Here is a 22,197-nt window from a genome sequence, read left to right as displayed (position 1 = left end):
GAATTAATACAACGTAATATCACAATATTTCCCATTAGCAATGCTAAATAAACCCCAATTATCAATCTTCCATTGTATAAATTGCACATTTACATGACTTTAACTTCTTTGTACTGGATTAATAAAATAAGTTGTTTTTGTCCACTAGATGATTTTAATTTAATTTTTTCTCTTTATTTTCAGATAGAATAGATTTTTGACAAAGTTTTCCATTAGGAACACAATTTTTAAGTTGGTAAAAGGTAATGCATTGCAATATTTTACAATATGTTTGAAATCTCAATAATATGGTATTGTGATATTTGATTTACTTGACACTACTTCGCTATGACAGTGCATATAATAACCTATAGCACTATCCTGGGTAAGAATTTGTAATAAGGGAAAAAAAAAACAATGGCTGCAGATTCTATGGGCGTGTGCCAAATCAATTATTCAGTATCCAAATGAAACCCTTGGCAGGATGATTACTTCCAGTAGGCCAATAGAAACTGGAGCTGTGGATTGTGGATGATTGTGTTTGAGTTGCTATTTAGAGGCAACATGTCATAACTGTGATTCCATGCTGTCCTGTTATGAAATATAATCCACTGTGTCTCTGTTTAACTGCAGGTCATGCCAGCGTGGCAGACGGCATGTAACCTGACTCGGTTTGTAAACAGCGGAGGTGTTGATCCGCTTTTTTAGCTGCAGAATTGCAAAGGCAACCATTTACGCAGCGTTCTTGCTTTAGCCGTGCTGGTACACAGCTGCAAATACTAAACTGGTGCAGGCTGAGCATGGTCAGGGTTGACAGGATGAGGCAAAATGCCTCAGACTCCCAAATAATATAGATTAGAAGGAGCGGAAAAGTGTGACGGTGACGTACGAAGAGCGAGACAGAGAGGAAAAACAGATATGCATTAGCAGCTGCAGGGGAACTTACACATGGTGAGCCAGTGATTGGTCTAAAATTAAACCTCACCATGAATGGTGGCACAAGAAACTCTTATTCACACTCCAGACACAGCCGAGCACCGAGCATCTTTAGTAAGAAAAGCTCTGGTTTCATCCCACTCCACGTGAAACCGGAAGCATCTGTTGTCTTTAAATAACTGCCTTTAAAAAAAGTAGCTACTATTTTTAAAGTCTGCGAATTACAACCTATTTGTTTCATCCACATCGGTGATGCATTGGAATTTAGATTTTCAGTCGAGCATGCTTTTAATATGGATAGCATTTCAATTAACAGTTGACAGTCTTTGTACCATATAAGTAACACATTGCATGTTATGCATTGATAATGTAACATGCTCAAAATCTGGAGATGCGGATAAAGTAAACCCAGTTATCTTTGCTGAACAGCGCAGTTGAAACAATTTCCATCAGAAGGGAGCCAAGGTTATATCTAATCTGTTATTCAACCAAGTAAAACAACAGTTGCTGGAGTGTAAGCTGTTTTACTGTTGTCGTTTCCCATAAAGGACATTTTACTCGGCTCATTAATGGTCTGAATTACAATTACACTGGGTCAGCTGTCTGAGGAGCTGTGTGACTCGCTCAGATGCTGAAAGGAGCTTCTGTGTGTCGGGGAAAACAAAGGCTGCCTCTCAGCAAACGGGGAATGTAAACAGTCACAAGAAGTCACACATATCGGAGCAACTAATCGGAAAAATGGGTCGCAAAGGCTGCATCCAAGTAATGGCCCACCATACTGGGTCTGAGACCTGGAAACCCAAAGACACCCTGCTGAGTGAAACCTTCTCGAGGACTAGGGATGCTAATTTAGAGTTTTTTTTTTTTTCTTTTTCTGACTGATGACTGACCCTTGTTAACCAATCTTAAACCGTTAACAGACAAGGAGGCAACGGAGTCCCAGTTCACCCGTCCAGGAGACTCGGACATACAGTCACGATGTTCCATGCATTGTGGACACATTTAGCCTATTTCCTGGACAGAAGTACAAAGCGGTCTGCAGCTAGTCTCCGCCGGATGGGGGCTAAAAGGGGGGCACGGGGTGGCACCTGCCCCCCCTGAAATGTTGTTTTTCATAATCTATTGCTGTCAATCTGCAAATTGTGACTTCCATTGGTGCAGAGTACTGTCACTTGGCTTCCTGTTGTGGCAACCAATTTCCCCAGCCCTTGTCACATGGCCGATTTTCCATGACAACTGACCAAAATTCGGATCCCATGGAAGCAGCACTGGTCATTTATTTATTTATTTGTGGCAGACTGAGCTTATATAAAATGTGTCATGTATTTGGATATACAGTTTGTTTTGAAATGAAAACAAATGAAACTGATAATGAATGTGATGTGTTCTATTGGGCAGAATTATAGTGTTCTATCCAATATTTCCTATATCTCTAATCATATTTTCAATGGTGCATTCTGGTAAAAGTGCCCCCCCCCCCCCCCCCCCCCCCCCCCCCCCCCCCCTCCCCGGACTGATTATTGGTCCCTCCTGTGAATCTCCCTTGGTCTCCACTACAGCTGTGTGTATGCCTGTGTAGGAGGGCCGATTTAACCCTCTAGTCCTCATCCATATAGTGTTATATCTGTCACAAAAGAGTTTTTTAAAAAGGTATACAGCCATCATTTTAACATGCAGCATTCTTTGTGAGATTTCTGTCTCAGTCTGTCCGTACTGAGACTCAAGAGAAACACTAAGGAAAGACGACTCCAAAAGAATGCACTGATCAACAAGTGAAAGCCAGTTCTACAATGAAGATTTCTTGAAAGGACATTTCTATGAAGAGCTTGGGAAGAACAAAACCACAATAACTCATCTATTTCACAGCTAACTGTAACTATGTTGGGGGGGGGGAAAAAGACACAGAAACAAATTAAAAGACACTTTGTAAACCTTTGGGAATTTGTAGGCTACACTTAACAGCTGCCAAGTAATGCAAGGAATCTGAATCACTTTTAACCAGTGCTAAATGCAAATGGTGGTGGATTTGACTCTGAAGAAGTGCTGTGCCTGCCAATCTGTCGAGTATGATTCACAGCTGCTAAATATACACAATAGTTCCCCTCACGTTGTACACAGCCGTGACAATCTGAAGCAGGCAGGGAATCAGAGAGTCAACAACTATCTGACTAACATTCCCTCATGGTCTGATACAGTACACAAGCAGCCAATTTCCCTCTGCTCCCTTGTGTTCTCTGCCTGCTGGCTACACAGCCATCCCCAGATGTTATTTTTAGAAAACTCCTAAACAGTTGGGGAGGCAAGAGCTCTGCACCACATCCCGGCTAAACAGGTGTTGTGAGCTGGAGAGACTTTCCTTAAATATTTGTGAGGGTGGGAAGGGCATAGACCTGCAACACATACCACCCTTACGTGTTTAAGAGTTGGCTTTGGAGCTGGGCGACGTAGGAGAAAATCAAATATCACGATCATTTTCACCAATAACATTTTGCAGCAATATTGTAGCATTGACTATTGGTGTTTTCACAAAATATTAACACAAGAGTTTTGTTAAATAATCACAAATAATGGGGATACAATGACTAAATGGGTAAAGGCCAATAACACAGTCAGTTTGGTAAGTTCAGAAAAGTAGAACCTTTACTGTAATGCAGCCTTTATGACCACCTTGTGTCATATCACGATATTATAAAATCAAACATTTAAGACATTACCTAGCCTCATACATTGATGTTGATATAATATGGCTATATTTTCCAGCCCTCAGAGAGATCTTGATTCAATTCTATAAACCGTTTCTCAATGAACAGACAGGCCGATTCTGCCACTAAAAACCAAATTACAAACTCAATTTGTTGTTGTTGCTGAGACAAAACGGGCAATTGAAAGGACACCTAAGGCTCAGAGAACTTGCAAGGGCCCCTTAGCTTTATTTTCAAATATTTTATTGACTAAACAATTAAATCAATCAACACACAAATGTATCCATTGCGTGTTTCAAATAATTATTTCAGCTCCTTGTATGTATAACTTCAGGTTCTTTGGTTGTTACATTTTCCTCGAACAGAGTGAGGGAGCACGATTGTAGAGATTCTGGACATTAATGCCCCTTAAGTTTATTTTAAACTGAACAAGTGTTGGAGTTAAAGACATTGAACAACATTAACATGCCCCTGGCACAGTTTATGATGCCTGACATGGACAGAAATAACATTTTCAAAAACACAATTGGCCTGCTAGCTTATTAAACCTGGAATCCAAAAGGAATATCAGGTAAAGAGAACTAAAGGCACAACACAAAACAATATTGCTTTACCATTTGCTTTTCTGGCTAAGGAGCAAAATGTGTTGAGACACAGGCCCTTGAGGCAACATCCTCCAATTTGGAGTGTATGAAAGTTTAAGAAGAGGACAAGGGTCAGAAGGTGGATTTCAAAACCAGCGACCTCAGCACCTGATTGGGTAAATGGTTGTGTTATTCAGTATTGAGTAACATAATCAAGCTTCACTTATATACAGACTCAGTTACTTACTTCTGCTTTAATAAACACAAGCATAACACAGAAAAAAATATGTTCTGTGAATGCTCCTATCCCTGACATGTAGGTCTGTGTTGGGCTAAGAAGGGCAGATTGAGAGTTGCCACTTCTGACTTGAAGTCAAGAGTCTGTGAATAGAGACTGTCAACAGTATGTGTAGTCCATGGAATGCTTACTCAAACAAAACAGGATTAGAAAGTGCTGACCACCACACTCTGGAGTGGTTACGTGGAGATGGCAACTTCGTTAAAGTGAGGCGAAGATGTAGGTTTCAAAAAGAAGTCGTCTATGTTGTATGGCAAGATCCAAAACATAAGCAAAGAATTAAAGTTTCATTCAGGGAGGCGAGAGGCCGAGTTAACTGATGGTGTGTGTAGAGTTATGCTGGTGCTGGGGCCGGTGTGTTGTCAGTGCTACAAAGAGCATGCTGTTTGAGATGGTAATCTCAAATGTTGCTTTGGCTGCATACACACACAGTCCTCATTTTATAAAAATGACACTAGATTATCTTATTATGCGGTCATTAGTCGTTTTTTTCCATTCCATTTGCAAGCGAATATTAAAGCACACTTTTGAAATGACGCAAACAAAGAAATACGAATTAGGCGTGTTTCCATCACAAACTAGGCTACAGCATAGCTTCGTCAGAAGTTGTAAGTAAACAGTAGAAGAAATAAAATAAATTGCCTTGGCCGCATCTAAACCATCTACAAAAAATAAAACAGGTCTTCAGGAATTTGGTTCAATTGAGAAAGTTGTAGTTGTTCTTTCATGTCTGCCGGCGTTTGCCATGTTTCATGCTGTCTGGAGACCAAGACACGCCATGGTACTATCCGAGAAGAAGCAAACAGTAGAAACAGCTGATAAGTCCCGTGAGGTAAATGTTAGCTCTGGCAGAGTTTATTTGCCAAAGGGGTTTCCATATCCCATTTAGCAAATCAACTCTTTTTCTGGCAAAAAACACCTCATGTGGGCGTAAAAACTACTATTGACTGCAAGAAATATAAAAAAGAGCATTATGTTTTTAAAGCCTGACTGCTAAATGAGTGTGTGCGTGTGTTATTTGTGTGTGGTGTACACAAGATGTACCAGTTTTTAATGACCTGAACACATTCAATAAAGCTGGGCTGTTTTTTTAAAGACTTTTTAATACTTTGAATGTCTCCAACCTGCAGGAAAGTAATTACGCTGACGGATCCTCTAATTACTTCACCCATTGTAAGTTGCAGGATGATAAAGGCAATGTATCATACCAACAACAGCAGACGTCAGCTTTCCTAATCAACAGCCCCATTGTCTTCAGAAGACTTATGAATACCCCAGAATAGAGGAAAAGTAGTAAACAGCACGGTATCAAGAAACACAACAAGGGCTGTGGAACTTCACTCCAGTGCATAAGCTGAAGTCTTTCCATTGTAATGAATATACAGTACATGTGTGTAGTGGAGCCGTCAACTTAAACACAGAGAACACCGTGTGACAGGCAACATCCCTCTGCCAACACTCTCACTACCACTCAGCTCTGTATTACACTGCCTCCACAGACCAACCTATACACCACTCAGCTTTTATGGAAAACTTTGCTGAACCGCAGTTTTGTATGTGTGTGTGTGTGGGCATGTCCATGCTAGAACAGGAGGCCCTGATCTGCTCTGTCCTTTCATTAACACTCTCCCCCTGTCGGCTAATCACACTCCCGTTGTGTCTCTGGTAATGTGGTTTAAATTCTTCACACTGCGAGAAGATTCTCTTTCCCCACTCTCAACATTAAGAGCCAGACACATGCCTGTACAGAGTGTGTTAATGCTAACACTCAATTCAATTAATATTCCGACAGCGTGTACGTGACTGTTTGCTTCCATAGTGACAAACCCGGTGCAGACTAAAAGGGGCCATTAAAAAATAAGAGTGGAACATTGCTCGAAATCACATTGTTCTGAATGAAAAGGGCTAGCACTTAAGCTGTCTCACTCTAATAATAATTATATAGTGACCATAACCAGTCAGGCTATTGAGGATGTTAACTAAAGTATTGATTTACAATGTATTATCAATATGGACACTCAATCTTAAAACTGAGTTGTTTTGGACAGTTGTTTATAAAAGGGCAAATCTGTAGTGGACATGCACTGATATAAACGTTTCAATATCTTTTTTCTTTTTTGGGGGCGAAGAAGAAGACTCCTGTTCCTGAAATTTGGATTTTGAATACGCGTGGTCCTCCGTGTTTCCTTCTTCAAACTTGCCAGGGCCGGGAAGCGACGATACCCCTCAGCAGAATTAGCGGCACCTGTGAGTGTAGCAGTATGTCCTGTATGTCCCTTACCAGCTAACACATTTCAAGATGGAGCATGAATATGGAGCATCTACCCCAGTTCATGCAAATGAAAATGTAAAGAGTCAAGCCAATATGAATACTCGGAATTGATGGTGGTGGTAAATATTCATTAAAAAGTTTGTGAACGGGCAACACAGATTTTGATAATGAACTACTGGACCTTTAAGCTCCACACCTCCCATCCTCCTCCTCCACTCTGCTGTCACATGCATTCAGCCACCCGGCTCACTAATCACACTGTGATTCCTCCAACCTTTGAGTTAAGGTTATTGCACTTTGAGCAATATTCTAAGTCAAAGTTCGGGGTGGGAGGGTGTGGGTGTGTGTGTGTGTGTGTGTGTATGGGGGGGATAAAAGGGGGACATTATGAATGGCATGGCTTAGGTCTAACTCTGCATTGGCTGAATCAATGGCGATGATGTTACATAAATAATGTACAATGGCTCTCTGATTCATTTTTAACATGAGACTGATGCAAAGCTTTGACTCAACTTATGTGTGATGAGGTGCAAAACAGGATTAATGATCAACGTTCATTCATTAATATTACACAATCACTAAATTATTGCAATAATCTTGGATTGCATCAAAAAAAATGTCATGGTAGAAAGCAGATGGTGGAAAATGGAGCACAGTTGGTTTGCACTGTCTGAGCACACTTGTGTCGTCCAACAAAGCAACACCAACCTCTCAGGTTACAGCTCCAATCAATAGCAGAAGTGATGAGCTCAGCTTTCAGAAACACAAACTCTGCATTATCAGATCTTCATATTGAGCCAAAATCAAAGGGTCCTGGTCAGGAGTCAAGATGCGAATAGAGTAGGGTCAGGCAGGTGCATGTAGTAACGCTGTACACTGGGGAACACCGGGGTAAAAGGCATATATTTTTACACTAAGTCTCTGATTCAATGCAACGCTATTATTTACAAATTAACTAAGTATATCAATTTTTCTGAACAGTGGCTACTTTGGCCCCATTTGGCAATAAGGGGATAATAATAAATGCTGATAAGGACTACTGTATACCAGAAGAACAAGAAATCCAAAAGCCAAAATATTTTTCTTTAAGGCATCGCTAATAACACTCTAATAAAATGTAAATAATCATACAACACTCTGAAATGGGTTATTTTTGCATTAGGATAACATCATTTTGATGCTATATTATAGCATACAACTACATTTTACTGATAATACTTCAGCAACATTTTAAATGCAGAAGTTTTACTTATAATCGAGTACTGCAGTTTTGTAACTTACCCTACTAAGTAACTAAATAAAACGTTCTGAAAACATCTCCCACTACGGCACTAATGCTGGGTAAGTTATGTAAAATGCTCCTTAAAGTGCCCCTCCTGTCTACCCAGAGTCTGTAGTGGCCGAGCAGAAACAGAGACTGTACCAACAACAGCTTGTTTTCCATTTACCCAGACAGGTCTGCTGAGTTCAAGAGGGGAAAAAAGAAGACAGCGTCTCTTCAAATCATCTGCATGACTAACTATCACACACAAAAACACTTGACAGCTTGACAAGCAACGACAAGAAAACTTGTCTTACAAACAGTTTTAGTGCAATGTTTTATCCTTTACAATACAGCAAGCTTAGAAGAAGAGGAGCTAAAGAATAATAGGGTTGGTTACCTAATATGTGCCTAAACAACCGGTATGTACCGGACTGAATGGCAACGCGGTTTCGGTGCCACTGTAATGCCTGCGCAGTTCTCTGATGCTCTGAAACAGACGTTACAGGCAACTGAAGCATTGCTGCACACACTCTTCACCATAGAGCTGTGTGTATCCTGATTTCAGGCTCAAAGAAATCCTAAATATCATCTTGTCAACATGCATTTCAAGCCTCATAAAATCATCAGCAATACAAACTATGATGATTAACCATACTCCTAAAATATAATAACCTATGCTATAGTTTCTGTCAAACCTAACCTAAGTGAAGTCTAGTGAAGTTGAGGCCTTCTACTGCCCTGAGGTTAACAGAAAACTCAGCTGACTGGGACAATAGAGAATGGCACTGGTTTTCCTCACAACAATCAAATGCTCAGTTGTGCTGTAAAAAACACATTTATTGGCTTTCTGACGAAGCCAGGCGATGCTTAGTAACATAGTGTGAGTAGTAGGGGAGTAACGGTACACACAAATCACGTTTTGGTTCATTTTTGGTAAAAAACAAGTAAAGAAGTAACGCAATGTGCTTGTTTTTTATTATTAAGTTTTGTAAATAATCAGTTTACAGTTTTTTGGAACAAACTAATAAGTATACACATCAAGTACAAATAAGTTCAAGATTTTGAGACTGAATATGGTCGTAGATCCGCTGCTATAAAAACTGCTCAGAATTAAAGTACAGTATGTTCCACACGCATAACAAGCCTTCTCATTTCTGTTAAAGATTGCATTCTGTGTACCGTTAATCTAAAGGTTAATCTTTTCTAGACGTATCTCTGATCATTGCAGCAACATGGTTTGAATAAATGACTTTGACTTTTCAATTTAATTTTACCTTAGAGTCTTAGTTTTCAGAGTTTGTTTACTAGTTTTAGTTTAAAAAAAAAAAAGGTTGTTTTAGGTTTTTATATATTTAAATTTATTTTTACAGCAGCGGGGGTTCAATTCCAACCCATTTCCCCCTCCCCCCGTTGTCTTCATCTGTCCTCTCTTGTGAAGGCCTAAAATGCCAAAAAGGGGAATATTATAGCTAAAAACAAACTTAAGAGAACATATAAATTAAATGATTTAAATAAATTAATTTTATTTGTTCATTTATAACCTGGCAGTATGGTTTCAGTTTAGGTTTTCTTTAAGGTTTTAGTTTTTTATGTAGTTAAGTTTACTACAAATATTTTGTAACTACTTTTTCGCTGTTATTTGAGTTTAGTATAATAAATCTGAAGAGAATCCAGATGTCAGGTGTGGTAAAAAAATATGCTTTACCAACCCGTCTTTGTGTCATGTTTCCCAATGTTCATATTTCAGTGGATATGGGCACATAACTGATCGGATTGGAAGACCTCACTGTTTAGACAGGTATGCAAACGTGTAAAAGCTCCAATAAAGAAGCTGACAACCCAATTAAAATCTTGAAAACAACATCTACACAGGCACTAAAATGTTCAGCACGACCAAACACAACAATTTCAGTCTTATTGTCATTGAGACAGTAAAAATTCAGATTCAACCACATTTTGTGATCTCCCAAGCAGATCAGCAAATCGAAGTGTGTCCTTATCATTGTTTTTACAGGCAAATAGATTTGTAAAAGCTGTAAAAGAATGGAACAAAATGTTGTGTTTATTTTAGTTTTTTTAATGGACCCCAAGGGCAGTGTGTACAGAGAAAAGAGCAAAGGTCCCAAAATGGAACCTTGGGGGACCCCACAAGAAAGAGAGGCAGCAGATGAAGAGCAATTCCCAAGGTGGAAAGCAAAATTCTTATCTGTAAAGTAAGATTCAAACCATTTTAGGAAGGCCACTTGTTCTTCTTCTTAGGAGGACAGTTTCAGTACTGTGGCGGGGCTTAAAACCAACTTTTCATTAATACTTAAACCATCTAAATACGATTGAAATTGGTTGAAAACAACTCTCTCTAAGACTTTTGAAAAAAGGGGAGTTCAGAAATAAGTATAAAATTCCGATCTAGATTTTTCATTTTTAAAAGTGGTTGCACAACAGCATCTTTAAAGGCAGCTGGAACACACCCTAAGCTGAGATATGCATTAACCACGGATAAAATACTAGACCCAAAAGTGTTAAAAACTTCTTTTAGGAAGTGTGCAGAGGTACTGTCCAGCAGGGTGTTTGCAAGCTGCTTAACTATGTCAAAGAGACTGTATAATGAAACTGGCTCAAACTGCTGGACAACAGCTGGGCATGAAGAAGGAACAGAGGGTTCACTGGTTAAAGCAGGGGATGAAAAATTCCCAGCAATTTTAACAACGAAGTGTTTCAGGAAGTTTTCACACAACAATGTGGATGGCACAGAACGGTCAGTTTCACAAGGGTCGATAACCTGAGAACCTAAGACCTCTGGGTGTTACTAGCAACCAGGTGAGATAAAAACGAGTCAACGCTCAGTTTCTGTTTTTTTCCCGCTTTGCAAGCCAACTGAACGTGACATGGGGACACGGCTGCATCAAAGATTCCATTTTCTTTTTTTTTTTATTCGAGATTGTTACTTAATTTCGGTCAATTTCAAAGTATAATGGAAATTGTGACACCCTTTGTGTGGTTATAGTATGTGCTCTGTCCCAGTCAACTGTCTCAATCCCTATTCTCATCTGGATTGGTTTTCATTACTAATCTCCCCTCCTTTCTAGTTTTACTTAAAAGTCATTTTAGAGTGACAGACCAGGGGTTGATGCACAGACTGTATAATTGAAGCCAAAACATTTTGATTGCCCCAGGTTGGCTGGCTGCAGTATAGGTCATACATCTTAGGTATTAGGTAGTTCTTATCACACTGCTGTGTGATCAAGTCTTTTTTTTCTGATAATATGGGGTCTTTTTAGTTATTTGAAGCTATAAAAACAGGGTGGAACATCATGATTACCTCGTGATTGGTCAGGCCGGTGAAAGCACGGGACTTTGAAGCCACGGCTCCACAGCTTGATCCCTGACTCCGGCTCCAAATTTCCTAAAAAGCAGCACCTACATCCGTGATATTTTTGTCTTCACTTTTTGTTCAGACGTGCTGTTAATCTTTACATACAGTCTATGGGACAGTGTGTCATCATTTTAGAGACAACCTCATGGGAAAAAGATGTCAGTACAATAAATACTCTTGAAACACAGGCCAGTTAGTGTGGACAAATCATCCTTGAAAAGTCAGGTACCCCGTTAGAAGTTCAAAATCTGAACACAGTTTACACTCTAAATGGTTTACAGTGCAGTATTCAGTACTCCTGACATTTCAGTTCCCTTGACAGAGCCATAACAGGTCCCAGTGTGTCTCATATAAACATGAAGGGAGAGTGAGACCCTGATACAAATTGCTCAAGGACTTTTTGGAAATTACGTTGATTAAAATCACCTGTTACAGTGCTGAGAGGATCAGCAGATTGCACTTTCTGAATCACCCTGATAATTGCAGCAGAGGTGGTGTCAGCTTTAGGGCGAATGTGAACAGTGACAAATACGTGAAGACCAGGGGGGACGGAGAAAACTTAGAGATGACGAGAGGAGTTCAATGTCGGGAGGACAAACCTGCTCTCACACCGTGGCACTGGTGAATCATCTGTTATTCATATATGGGCAATATACCTTTATGTGATATATGGCCACTTCCCTGTAATACATACAGTACATACTGCATGTCCAGCGTTAAACTCATGCTGGATCAGAAGTGCTTTTAAATATGACAAATTGTGTGTTAATTCCTGTACCTAACAAATCAATCCACAAAGGCTGTAAGCTGTACCATGGAGGCAAGAGGAAATACATTTTTAGCCAAGTTTTGTCTATTTCAATAGCATCTATTGCTCAACATTTGAAACTGGAAGTATGAAACTGAAAACAGTAGCCTATAAGTTTAAGTGTGGAACTTCGGTCATAAAAGTGGTCTTCTATGGGGAGAGATGACACGCCCTGTCTCAGTTTAAGTCTTAGATGTCAGATGTGAATGGTCTCTTTGATTTTTTTTCTTTTGACAAAAACATTACTAATGATATGCTGACTTTTATACAGAAAGTGGGCAACAATGACTTATTTTTATCAAACTGCATATGAGCCTCACAAACAAAATCGCCTCTTCTCCAGATAATCCTTCATCCTGAACTATATACCGGTCCTCTGCCCGTTTTATTTGGTTGTATTGGTGTATTTGGTTCTTTTCTTTTTTTAAGATTATTTTATGGGGCTTTTTCCCTTTATTACAGTGATAGACTGGAAAGGGGGAGAGAGATTGGGGTGACACCCAGCAAAGGGCAGCAGGTTGGATTTGCTGCAAAAACTATGAAAGACTATGAGCTTCACACAACTCCCTCTGTATTTCTCAGCATGGCTGTTTAGAAATTGGTGTCTACCGGCGACTTTCGCACGCAGAAGCTCGAGTGAAGATAATTAAGTCTTTGAAAGAGTTCCTCATGTTTTTTTAAAATCCGTTTCCTCTTTGGCTACTGGGGACTGTGCGGAGGAGGGGTGGGGGTGCAGCGTGAACACGGAAGACATTTGTGGATGCAGCGACAAAATTGTTGCCTAAATTAGAATTCCTCATGGGGGAGACAGGAACTATGCACTATAGCTTTTAATTTTTATTATTAGGGCTGTAACAATATGCAATATGAAACTGAAAAGTGCGACAGATCCATGAACCTGTGTCACGCTGTGAGATGGCCGAATCGCGACACACCCTTTCCAACTCCCAGAGTTATCCTTCCTGTCCAGATCACAAAATGACATCACAAGTTGAGTTTTAAGCTCCCTTTCTTGCTTGAGGAGAGCTACATGACACTTTAAACTACATTGATAAGGACCGGCGAGTTAAATCGGCCTTTCGGGAGTAAACCAGGCAGACACACAGCTGACAACCTGCAGGGGGTGTATGTAGTGAGCGAGGATCACACAATGTCTGTTGCTTAGGTGTTAGTGTGGACAGTGTAACTGAGCCTTTTCTCAGTGTTCAACTTATCAAACAGCGGTGAGCCCACCCATGCTCCACTTAATACCTCCGTGCCCACCCTCGTCTCTAACATCATCATCTCACCTCCTCTACCTGAACTCCAAGTCAAGTTAGTCTCATTCTTTCCTCCTGAGTAGGGCAAGAGCCTGCAAATACATGCCGCCCCCGCGGTCCACTATGCTGCTGGTAGAGAGAGGCACAGGGACTGCAAATGAACCCGACTGCCATCGGTGGCATTTCAAGAGCAGCAGAGCATGCATCTGATTAATCTTTGTCCTAATTAGATCGAACAATTAACCTGCCTGCCACCAAGCTCGAGGGCCTGATGACTCTGCATGGGCTGCACGAACCCCAGTACAATAAACCAGAGCAGGGTGAGGGTGCCCTCACACTGCAACTTTCTGTTTTCAGAACAACCAATTAATGCTAACTAATTGCGCAGAGCCTTTTATGTGATATGTATCGACGGCCCGTGTGGCCGAGAGCTCAGATGAATTTCTCAATAGCGCTTAATTTCTTTGGCTTTTAATTCAAAGTCAGAGAAGGCACGGATGGGTTTCCTAAGAAATTATGTGCGATCCAATGTTGATTAACATGGAGATACTCCCCCGATGTGAAAAGCGTTGACGACATGCATGTTCACGCAGGTTAAACTGCCTGCTGATCTGAAATATTTGAAATGCCTCAGTTGTTACAGGCGGTGTGTCCTCACAACAAACTGGACAGGCAGAGTGAAACCATAGACAGTTAAAGAAGTGGACCAACAGATCCTGTTGTTCTAGACGGAGACCAGTGAAGGAAAATAGAAGCACTTTTCCGGTGACGGCTCAGCGTTATTGCGAAGCCTCCAACTGAGCATCACAACGTAGATGTGACGTGAGCAACCTGCCTGAAAGCTGTAAGTCTTCTGGTAGCTGTGCAAGAGAATTCTCAATCATTCCCAATCGGCAGAGACGGAGAGCGTAGGTATATGTTTGGAGATAACATAGACACAGGCTAATACTGCTAACGAACATGCTAGTCAACATTAGTAATTAAACCTAAACATTTGCTGTAAGTCGAAAACTGTCTGCGAGCTTCTCCTGGCATTACATTGATTTGTCGACAATGCGATGGAAAGTTGCGTGGTTATGACGCAATCGTTACCTTATTTTTACAAAAATGGTCTGCAAAAAGGTACAACGTAACAGAACCTTTTTTACATTGTCCTGTTTCTTTAGAAATAAACAACGGACAAATAGAGTCTTGAAACGCTTCAGATGTAAAGTTATTCACTGTCAAAGTGGCGCCAAAATGAATAGCAGTCAATGGGATGCTAACTGCAGGTGATGGCTTTGTAGCATTAAAACGGCGCCATGGGAGCTACACTTAGGCCTAGAGCGGAGAGGCTTACCCCCTTGAGTGAAAACATGGCTGATTTGAGTTCAAATCATTTCAGAAATAGAAAATCAGACAGGGAAGGAAGCATATAGGGACCCTCAGTCCTATGAAATACACTGTTTTAGTCTTCCCTAACATGCATGCAACAGGAAGTGTTGCATAACGTGAACGATGTGTTTCCTGATGTTCAGCCTAATACATATTGCTGCTCCTTCCCAAGTGTCGGACCAACAGACTCAAGGACACCTTTGTCCCTCATCCCATCAGACTATACAACTCCTTACTCGGGGGGAGGAGGAAATAAGGCAGAGAGGACAATACATACATACATACATACACACACCTGGACTTACATTAATACCTGGTCACTTTATCCCTTTAACACTTGACTCAACACTGACACTTTGATAATAATTGATGGTCTTTTATCTTTATTTGACGAATGTTCTTATTGTTGTTATTACTGTTGTTATTACAGTTATTACTATTATTGTCTTTATACTGTCTTTTTTTTCTTGCAAAAACTGCTGCTGGAATTTTCAATTAATAAATAGAAGTCTAAGTCTATATTCAGAAATAGAAACAAGTTAAGTTTGATGTAATGTAGGCTACCCTACAACTGTGACAAATAGGGGGTCACTTAACAGACTCAGCTTTGAGCTATAATTTAGTAATATAGTATACAGAAAGGACACCTTTAATTTACAGTATTTCTAGTGTTTTTTACCTTCTTGCAGTAAGCTTATGGCTATTTCACACCACAGGCCCAGTAACAATGTGTAGCTAAAGTTAACGAACTTTACCTTTACAACCGACAGGCTGCTAGTGACAGCAATCACATGGTGGACAGTTGCATACTAAAGTTAATGTTACTAATTACTATGGTGTTTTATGCGAATCTTTCTCAAAATATTCGGGTGAATTCATTATGATTTTAAAAACATAGCTTTATTCTAATAAAGTCAACGTTTGTAATTATGCTGGTCAAAAGCACTAGCTAACGTCGTAGCGGTAACATAGTTAAAGCGTTAGAGTGACAGAACTGCGGAAACAACGTTGACTGGCTAGCTTAAAGTTGAAAGTTTAAATTATTTTGAAATAATCTTCTGCTAATGGACAGAACTTAGCCGAATTTAAGGACGACCCTTAATGTTTATTTCTACATCTCTACATATATTCTACAGGCAAGAAAAGTACCCAAGCAACGAGGACACGCGAAACTGAACAATCTTTGATGGGGATTCGGCACGCTCTACAGGAAGGTTTACGTTATCTGCAGTCTCCAAATCAGCTAACGGAATTGAATGTCCTACTAACCTGTTTCGAAGTGTTTGCAGTTACGCTCGTGTGTTTTTCCAGTATGGTGCTGTACAGTTTGGGTAGTCTGCTGTCCAGTTCCAGGCCACAGTCTCTGAGAAATTGCTTCCCTGACAACACCGATGCCCGTCAAAGAATAGATGTAGTCCATAACGCTATCGTTACAACCTAGCTAGGTTAGCTAAAAACAAAGTTTTTAAAGTGTTACAAATCCCGCTGTCATTGCACCAAACGCAGTGTTGTCAAAACGTCACAGGCTCACAGGCGTGGTGTAAAAAGCCTCAAACCCTCTAGCTATGCATTCCGAAACAGGAACGGGCCAACAAACTTTTTCTTTCCGCCTAGTAGAGTCAAGCTGTGCAACGCAGTTGGGCAACGGACTGGATCCGATCCAGCTGCCTTCTGCCCGGGTGACTTAACACTGCTGACAAATGCATGTGTCAAATACGTATCAAAATTTGATTAAACTCGGAAAAAGTGAGAATATTCTGGTTTAACAAAGACCAAATTTGTAAAACAACGTCTTCTGCTGAACTGGCAGAGAGTGGCTGGATCTCAGTTTGTAAGAGAAACATTTTCAGTGAATTCTAGAGAAAGAAAAATGGGATGGGAGTTTTTCAGAAAATCTACAAATGTTGTTATGCAGGTAAATATTTAGAAGGCAACATTTTTAGGCAATTAAGTTTCACTTTTCCATGCTATTTTATTTGTATTAATTTACAAATTATATGTTAATAAAATTGTATATAATGTCATACACTTAATGTCAAATTCTACATTCTCTTATACAGCTAGCTTTTATAGGCCTATATTAAATTTGAAATAAAGAAGGAGTTGCAGATTCAATGATTGGGCACATACTCTGAATGGTTTCTATAATTCAGCTCACGGGTATGAAAAATGTACTTTACACATAAATAAAGAACTTGATTAATAAATGCATAAAAATGCAACCAAGCTTATAGTGTACACTCATTTCCAGACGGTTGCTAGGATATTTCATAGTCATCAAATGTGATGCTTTATGACATATATCTGATTCCCATTATAATAACATTCTAATAAATTCAGACTTAAGAGAGAGACAAAGTACACTTCTGCGTCCATATGCAACTCAAGGGGCCATAGTGAGAGCTCTGGGACCCGGTACATAAGTGGCTGATCGTCTACTGTGGGATAAAAGTAGATGGCATTTGAGGTGTGTAAATTAATGGAGGGGGGGGTAAAAACCCACCAGACCAGAACAGGGTGTATAATTGGGCAGCAGACTCAGGTATTGAACTGAAAAGACCGTCATGCATTATTCATTTAGATTCTAGAGGCAGAGCAGTTTCAGAGAAAAGTGACCATCCTTTGTTTCTTCACTTAATCACAGCAGGAAAGGTAATTTACTGTACAGCTTTAAATTGACAGGGGAGTAGCTGTCTTTCTTTTATGGCATCTGTGCTCAGTGGGCAGAGGTTGAAACAGCTGTTATTACTGAGCACATACAACCAATTTGGGACTGAGCAGTCAGGGCCATGTTGAATACTGAATGTGCTCCACCTGCTGGTTGCAATGGGTAGTGCATGTTCCAGTTCTCCCTCAGTGAAGGAAAAAAGTCAATGTACTGGGGGTGAAGAGCTGCAGCAATCATAACAAAAATACATCCTTTTTATCATCATCATGTCATAATTAAATACTTTGCAAAAACAGAGAAAAATCAATATATTTAAATTTGTTTAATAAGCTTATTATTTTTTATGAAGTAAGGATGGCTGCTCCTTCCCAACTTTCCATTCACAAAGATATAACTTGAATCTGCTTTAGTTCACCCTGAATGCAACTTAAGCCTTGTGCAAATGAGTACTATGAACAACAATTTTCTTTATTGAGTCATCTTTTGGTAATTTTGTTGATTAATAGTAAATGAATTAGCCCCCAAATGTCAAAAAAAGGTGATAAACCTCGGATTTAAAGAGCTGGAATCATTGAATGTTTGAAACTTTCCTTAATCAATGACTTGAATGATTGATCGATTATCAAAACGATTGGTGATACATTTTCCGTTAATCGATCAATCGATTCAACACGAGCTATGTTGGAATTGTGTAGTAAAACAACAACAACACAGATTACTGTACTGCTCTTTATGTTGGTCTAAATCAGGCTTTTGCAGTGGCTCCCTCTGGAACAAGTTACCTCCTGATATTCTCTGCTGTTTCTATGTAAGCTTTTCTGATTTGTTTCATTATTTTAAATAATTTTTCATTTTTATTGTACAATATGTTGTTTAATTCTTGGTTCCTAGTGTTGAGCCCTTTGGATATGTGCTGGTTGTTGTAAAGTGCTATATAAATAAATGTTAATGGATTGATTGACAGATTCAAATCATTTGCAATGATGAGTTTTATGTGTTAAACTCATTTGAAACCTATTTGCACACAACCTGCAGCATTTTAAAGCGCCAAACTACTCTATGTCACTAGAGTATGTAAAATACAATCTTCAAATGAGTTGATTTTAGATGCCATTTCAAAGACCTTGGTCAACCACTCTGACACTGACGTGCAGTACATAACTCTTAAGGATTTGCAGTCAGGGGATTTCATTTGGCCCTCTGCTCCTCTCTGACTTGCACGAGGCCCCTGCTGGTGGTACACTTGGCCCTTGTAATGTATTTAGCGAGGTCTCAGACTGGCCAAGTGCCACCCCACAGGGCCTAGTGGTTTTGTGATATACTGTGTTGTTGTACAGCTACCCGGAGCGGTCATTAAATCATCCATAACATCCTCAGAGGGAGCCAGACGAGCTTCCTCGCTCTGCGTTTCAACCTGGGTGACAGACGTACTTCAGCGGTGCAGAACAAACCGGAAAGCTGAATCTAGTTTAAAGGCCTATTTTCTCTGAGAAGTCCTCCACTCTCTAATTAAGCTTTAGTGTGACCAAAGAGGGAAAATGAAAGAATTCCCTCTGTGCCCATCCAACAACACGAGCCTCGTTGCACGGAAATAATGCAACTTGTTCTACTTAAGGAAGCATGCTTGATGTATTGTCACTTTCCTGTATTTTAAAAGAGATTAAAGAGACTTTGAAGCCAATTAGTTAACTGACATGCATTATGGTGTTAAGTTCTTCTGGATTTATGGAAATGAGCTTGTTTGCGGCCGATCGCTCATTATACGGTCTTCCTTTGAGTATTTACAATATCCTTTTAATTTGTGCATATGTTTACAGAGCATGCACAACTCATACTACTACCTCTCTAATCAGTCACTTTTCTAATATGATTGGATCAGCACTTGAGAGTGCAGTAGTAGTACGTAGTGAGGGAATTATTCTGTTTAATAACTCTAAAGTGGTGCAGTCTTGTTATACAAGAACCTGTATAAAAACCTCCTGGTGTCAGCAGCTGCCAGGGAAAGCCCTGACAGGATCTGGGTTGGGAGGCTTTGTCATTGTCTGAGAGCAGGGCGCTGGGGAGCGAGTGTTAATCAAAGCTTTTCTCATTGCGAGCCAGGTAGGCTGCAACCTTATCCCGAGGAGGAACGCTTTCATTACGGAACAACTAACATGACGGCCGCTGGGGAGCTGCCACTTTACCACTGTCAACGGATGGACTGACTCCACAAGCGAGGGTTACATAAGCAGAGCTGCAGCACACTGGTGTGAACACACAGGGATGGGTGCACTGGAAGGACTATTACAATGTGCACATACACACTAGGGCAGCTTGTTTATGGGAAAAAAATACTCTTGATTTTGGTCAATATTGAAATCCCGATAATAAACATGATTACTCATTGACGTTTATACCGTACTTTAAGTGTAATATGCAATTACTTTCCACTGCGCTTTAATTCGGATGGTCGGATTCTGCCCAAACTTTATTTGTACTACCTTAAATCATTGTTATACTGCTCATTTTAGCCTAACTTATTATATCTATCTGTAAAAATTATGTCTATAATAATAGCGGCATGTATATATATATATTCATAGTACATATTCACCTGTAAACTCTGTAAACCATTAGTATGTTATGTTGTATATTATATTCAGTACATATCCAGCTGTAAATCTTGCTCACAATACTTGTTATCTATATTTTATATTCATAGGACAAACCCATCTGTAAAATTATGTCTATAATAGTATTCATTTCTATATTTATTCAGTATATACCCATGTCCTGCACTTATGAAACCATTGTTTATCCTGCACTTACTGCTATTGCACTTCTGGTTAGACCCAAACTGCATTTTGTTGCCTTGTACCTGTACCTGTATAATGACAATAAAGTTGAATCTAATCTAATCTAATCTAATCTAATTTATAGGATAGAAGATTGGAATGGAATAGTCATTGTACATTGACATGTATGAAAAATTGAATGCAGTCCTCTAAATTCAAAACAGTAATCAGTAAAAGTGCAAAGCAGGAATGTGTACGCACATAAAAAATATATATTATATGTTATTTGTTTGAAAAGGAAAAAGATGGAAACAATGTTGCATTTATTGAAAATGTTAAAAAAGCAACAACTGTGAGACAGTTAAACTAATCAACAGCTCGATCTGGGCAATTTCCCTCAATACTTTTCCTGTTTGAACACAACCAGACAAAAATAGGAGCTTGCTTGTAAAATGTAATGTGCAAAATTATAGTTTTTATTGTCGATTATATTAGTTTTTTTGTGATAATTAGGAGCCTAATCGTGATTAAAAATTGAATTAATTGCACACACACACACACAGAAACAACTGCTCCTTTCTTACAGTGGAAATCACATTGACATAAATGCAGCAAGGAGTTCACTCATGCGACACAAACGCACCTGCTGGCAAACACAAACAAGCCTTTCAGTGTGTGGTAATTGGGACGGCTCACTGAGCACACAGCAGAAGAGACGGCTTGAGATAGTTTGCTCAGAAGTGACTGGATCACACATGGAATTTCTTGGAGCATCTCTGGAGTGTCAATAAATACAGAACATTCAGCACGCATTGTCCTGTGTTTCACAAGCGTTATGCTCCATTGTACAGCAGCTTGTACGCGAGGCGTAAACAAAGTGACGACGAATAAAGACAGCGCGCTGCTGGAGGAATCTGGCGGAGGCATCCGGACAATGGCGGCAATCACAGGTGTTTACCAGCCCTTGTCAGAAAATCCCACCCACTCTCGAGGCTTCCTCATTGTGCGAGTGTAGCTTCGCCTCTCAAAAGCTGTCACCGCTACACCAAATGAACACATTTCCACACTGCCAGCAGGACACAAATATTCATGAGAGGAGAACGTAAATCAGATGTTGTATGGCGCCTGTTCCAAAAGTGTCAACGCCGAGCTGAATCACTAGATCATCTGGAGGAATATGGGCTGTTTAATTACTCAACACGGCTGTTACATACAGTCTGACTGCTGTCACTCAAAATGTTGTTTTTCCCTTTTCTTTCTTAATTTTACATGAACACTATACATCTCTGAGCCTTTAACGTCTCTCATCTTGTAGCTCATGTGAGATACAGTTAAAAGAGTATACCAACAATTATGGAGTGGGGATTAAATTCAATTAAATTATACTTTATTGTCCCCTTGGGCAAACATTACTTGGACTCCGGTGCTGAAAATTGTAGCTGCAGATCAATAAATAGAAAGAAGAGAGAAATTAAGAAATAGTGGTGAGGTCAATAGAGCTGCTGCGTGCGAAATTCACCGGGTGACACCATTTTGTAGACATGCACATGCTGAGATATACAGAGAGAGTTGTGTAGAGCTGATAGGCTTAATTGGCTTTGTTTCAACTCATTTTGCAAATGGCTTGTATGTAACGGACGTTCATTAATGTAAAACAGTTTAGCTTTATAGGGTTAGTCACTTCCAAGGCAACCTTCCATCCCATATCCAACTGCTGCCAAAAAGGTGCTTCCTGTGCTACAGGGTCATGGATATTGCATCAACAGCTATAAACTTAGCTTCCAAAAGGAATACTCCAGTACAGACGCATCTATCACAACGTTATTCTGCCATGAGAAAAGAGTAGGACCTTAGCGAAAAACAATCGCATTAGAGACCCTGTCTTAATTTTAGAAGATTAGCTGCT

At 39.8% G+C, this 22,197-nt stretch overlaps 1 protein-coding gene and 1 long non-coding RNA gene across 5 annotated transcripts in view; one reads left to right on the top strand and one right to left on the bottom strand.

Annotated features, from left to right (window-relative positions):
* oxr1a (oxidation resistance 1a) overlaps window positions 1-22,197 on the bottom strand; it is a 189,276-nt gene that overhangs the window by 61,810 nt on the left and 105,269 nt on the right. Inside the window, exon 1 of one of the 4 annotated variants that reach the window (XM_034874033.1) lies at window positions 16,119-16,475. The exons of the other annotated variants lie outside the window; for them this stretch is intronic. Coding sequence (XP_034729924.1) covers window positions 16,119-16,269 — 151 coding nt within the window. The 5' untranslated portion in view covers window positions 16,270-16,475. Of the gene's footprint in view, window positions 1-16,118; window positions 16,476-22,197 lie in introns of those variants that run through there. 4 annotated transcript variants of the gene reach the window in all.
* Window positions 11,589-21,949, top strand: LOC117946169. The gene is made up of 3 exons (XR_004656979.1): window positions 11,589-11,600; window positions 21,774-21,780; window positions 21,855-21,949. It is a non-coding gene; the product is annotated as an uncharacterized LOC117946169 (long non-coding RNA).

The sequence above is a fragment of the Etheostoma cragini genome, chromosome 6 (genome assembly GCF_013103735.1).
Source record: "Etheostoma cragini isolate CJK2018 chromosome 6, CSU_Ecrag_1.0, whole genome shotgun sequence".
Taxonomy (NCBI): domain Eukaryota; kingdom Metazoa; phylum Chordata; class Actinopteri; order Perciformes; family Percidae; genus Etheostoma; species Etheostoma cragini.
The sequence above is the reverse complement of the archived record's forward strand: the minus strand, read 5'-3'. Positions and strand labels throughout refer to the sequence as shown.